The following is a 3,562-nucleotide window of genomic DNA, read 5'->3' as shown; positions in this document are numbered from 1 at the left end:
GATCAAGCTCCTCCTCGCCCGATCCGCCACTCCTCACCTCCTCTCACCGGCTGAATGCAACAAGCACTTGCTCTAGCTAGTTAGGGTCGGTTTGTCTTACCGTTTCAGAAACTAAACAAAGATGGGAAAAGGGAGCTGCGCTTACACTAACGCATGCGAATCTATCTCCAGTAGGGGTGTACTTCATATCCTAATACTGAGCCTTAATGGGGATCAGCGAGCGTTCCTGGCAGACGGCAGAAATTCACACACCGCCACCGTCCCGACAGACAATGCGACCACCCCCTCCATCGCGCTCGCTCTTCCCTGGCAACAGAGCGCAACACGCGCCGCGCCGCATAACGACAGAGACAGACGCGCAGCGAAACTCTGCAGCCGGGCAACTGAACCATGACACAGCGAATAATACACATAATAATTATCGCAGCCTTCGCACTCAAACTAATGACAATTAAAGTCAATCTTTCGGATAGATAGATAGATAGATAGATAGATAGATAGATAGATAGATAGATAGATAGATAGATAGAAAAAGACAGATACATGTAGTGTCAGGTTTTAAGTGTCAATTTTTATTATTTGTTTCAGCATGGGTAGAAAATAGTACATAACATTTTACAGTAGTCATAAAGTTGCTGCTCTCTGTAACATGCCCCAGTAAATCATCTGCCTGCATGGGACAACAAATCAAGCCATTGTTTTGGACATTGTTTTGCTTGTAAATTTCCGTAAATTCACTTTTAGTCAAGCATTTTCTTTAGCCGATTTCTTAAGTAAATATTTGCTGCATTAAAAAAAAATCCATGCGAAGTGTTTGCCACAAAGTAAATCTCCTCCAAAGACATTAATCCCAGTCTTGGAAGGCTTCGCGGATACAGCCACAGGATGTTCACTAAACATGAGAATGAAAACAGAACAGAAAAAAAAAAAAGTAGTTGTTTAATGTAGGCAAAGTGCTGGACTTCATTCTCCCCCAAGGAGATGTGAACAACATGTTGACATCAGAGCAGTGGTTCTCCGTTTCAAGGGTTCAGAATGGATCCGTCTGAAAGGTCAATGCTCAGGATCTCCTCTGGATTTTCTGCCATGCTTCTTGTAACCGTTTTTAGGCTTTGGTGGTGCCAGACTGTGACGCCTGTTGGCTGTGCAGTTGCTGAAGCTTCATATTCATGACTTCCACCACAGCTGTTAGGAGGCAGATAAAACATATTTAATCCATTTACGATTTTGTGCGGGTTTTCCTATCATTATCAGAAAACGTGACAGTATGCAACAGGTTGATCAGGGGTCTTGTATGATTCTGAAGGGGTTTCTTTTGTGATAGTGGTAAAGACTGTACATTATCCTACTTATTACATGACTGCTTACCAAATAAATAGACATGAAATACTGATATGAGCTGAAAGAAACTAATAACTACCAGAATTACAGAATACCAGTTACCAGTATTCTAGATAACTATGATTTACAGTAACCTGACTTGGAAATAGTAAATATATATATATATAAATATATATACAGTGTTCAACATTTGAAGTTGATCAAAAAAGTTCATCAAAGTTGTCCTAAGACAAGAACGAGTATTGTTCAAAATTCATGTAAAACTTTGATGAAAGGTTTTCATCCACTTCAAATGTTGTGTGTGTGTGTGTGTGTGTATAAAAAAAAATCACCTTGTTTCATAGCATGTTTTTCTTGAAGGGCAGGCTGAATTTTCTCAATTTGTTTTGTAAGGAAGTCAATTTTGCGTTTAAAGAATTCTTTGCCATCTTCTACATTCTGAAAAGATAAAAAAGCAGTGAGATTTACTTAAGACTTTGATTTCCTTAAAGGGATACTTCACCAATTAGCATTAAGGTTTGTATCAGTAGAAACCCGGTAGTATTTTCGAATGACCGTGCTTCCCTCCCTCATGTCCCCCGGAGACAAGAGATTTCTGTATTGTGTGTCTGGAAAAAAAACTCAGATGACGGAAACATCGTCATTTTGCGTTATATGAGGCTTTTTTGTCCAGAGGCTAGAGACTACAGCCAGTAGTAGGAGCTAGTTCCGCATATTTTCAACCCGCCCATAGGGGGTGGGATCTCACGATAAAACAGTGTCTTTTCAGTTTCAAGTCAACTAGTAGCCTAGCTGTATAATTTTTTCCGATACTGCCCTCTGTAACTGGTAGGCGTGGCTTGGGAGTGACCTCATAGGGCAGCGAAGCAAGTGCATTCTGAGAGTTGTTGTCTTTCATCCACATGAGCCAAAAATACATTTTCTGGCTTTTCTCAGTCTAGAAGGCACCAACTTCTAAAATAATTTCACATTTGTACTACATAAATGACTCATATGACCCAATTTAAATACAAATTCATCTTTTAAATTCAAATTCATCGAAATATCCCTTTAAAAGTACAAATTATTAAACAGATCGGCAAAATCATGGCTCACCTTCTCCACGAAATAACCTGTTCCGACATCCACTAAGACATGATTCACATCATGAAGCTTTCCAGGCACGTACATCTGCAATGCAGTAGTTAAGGGAAACAACTTATCTGAGATGGATGCAAATTAATTAATAAACACCAAACTGCCCATGTGACTTTGTTGAGGGTTAAAGAAATCAATCAGCAGTAATTTATCACTCAGCTGTGGGGAGGATACAGAACTGGTGAGAGGGACAAGTAGTTCTTTTCCTAAAAGAAAAAAGTAATAGCAAAAAGAAGCCAGTGAACATATTAACTATTTATATTGAAGAAGCATCATATAAAGTTTAGCAGTAATACTCACCTTCATTGCTTTTGTTAAGGACATTCAAACTGTCTTTGGCTTCCACATATTTTGTTTGGACGACTTTTAACTGGCCTATGGATGATGACAGGAACTCTGTTTCCTAGAAAACAAATGTTTGTCATTTCATTTGTTAACATGGCTCTGATAAACTGCTGCTTTGTAAAAAAAAAAATAGGGGGGAAAGATAATTTATACTAAACTAATGTATGCAGATCTGTCCTGTTCAAGCAAAACAAAAAGTAATATATATTTATATTTCTCTATATCCTAAAAATAGAGGTTAAAAAGTCATTTTGCTCATTATATTATACTCGTTAAAATAATTATAAAAAGGAATAGACAAAAATAAAAATGTCAATTTATGTTTTGACACCCTTCACTTTCATTCTATCCAATGAATGGTGAGCGAGGCTGTCATTCTGCATCTCCTTTTATGTTCTAAAATGACTTTAAAGAATAAGAAGGTTGGTAAATAATTACAGAACACTCAATTTTGGCACAAGTAAGTTATCCGTTTAATGGCGAATTAAAGACAGCACTAACGTTACCAGCAGCACGCGCACAGACAGCATGACAACCGCTGCGTGCATGTCAGTAAACCACTGACAGAAAAATACCATCGTAAGCTGCAATTTAGGGATCTGAAATCAAAGAATTGTTATATTTATAGCACAATTTACCTGATCAAGCTGAGTTTTCAAGCCTTCTAATTGTGGAAGAGACAATTCAGTCAGATTCACCGCCATGTTGACAATTGAATAGGAGAGGAAAGCTTCCGGGT

At 38.3% G+C, this 3,562-nt stretch overlaps 1 protein-coding gene across 1 annotated transcript; it reads right to left on the bottom strand.

Moving 5' to 3' along the window:
- Nucleotides 1–551: 551 nt before the first annotated feature.
- On the bottom strand, nucleotides 552–3,562 carry pfdn5 (prefoldin 5). Its single transcript, XM_084128415.1, has 6 exons — nucleotides 3,462–3,562; nucleotides 2,779–2,881; nucleotides 2,653–2,684; nucleotides 2,437–2,511; nucleotides 1,674–1,779; nucleotides 552–1,185 (listed from the first exon to the last, which is right to left on the bottom strand). The coding sequence occupies exons 1-6, from the start codon at nucleotides 3,525–3,527 to the stop codon at nucleotides 1,106–1,108; spliced, it is 462 nt and encodes a 153-aa protein (XP_083984541.1). The 5' UTR covers nucleotides 3,528–3,562; the 3' UTR covers nucleotides 552–1,105.

Source organism: Abramis brama (assembly GCF_963993115.1).
Source record: "Abramis brama genome assembly, chromosome: 11".
Taxonomy (NCBI): domain Eukaryota; kingdom Metazoa; phylum Chordata; class Actinopteri; order Cypriniformes; family Leuciscidae; genus Abramis; species Abramis brama.
This window is presented reverse-complemented; position numbering and strand designations above follow the sequence as displayed.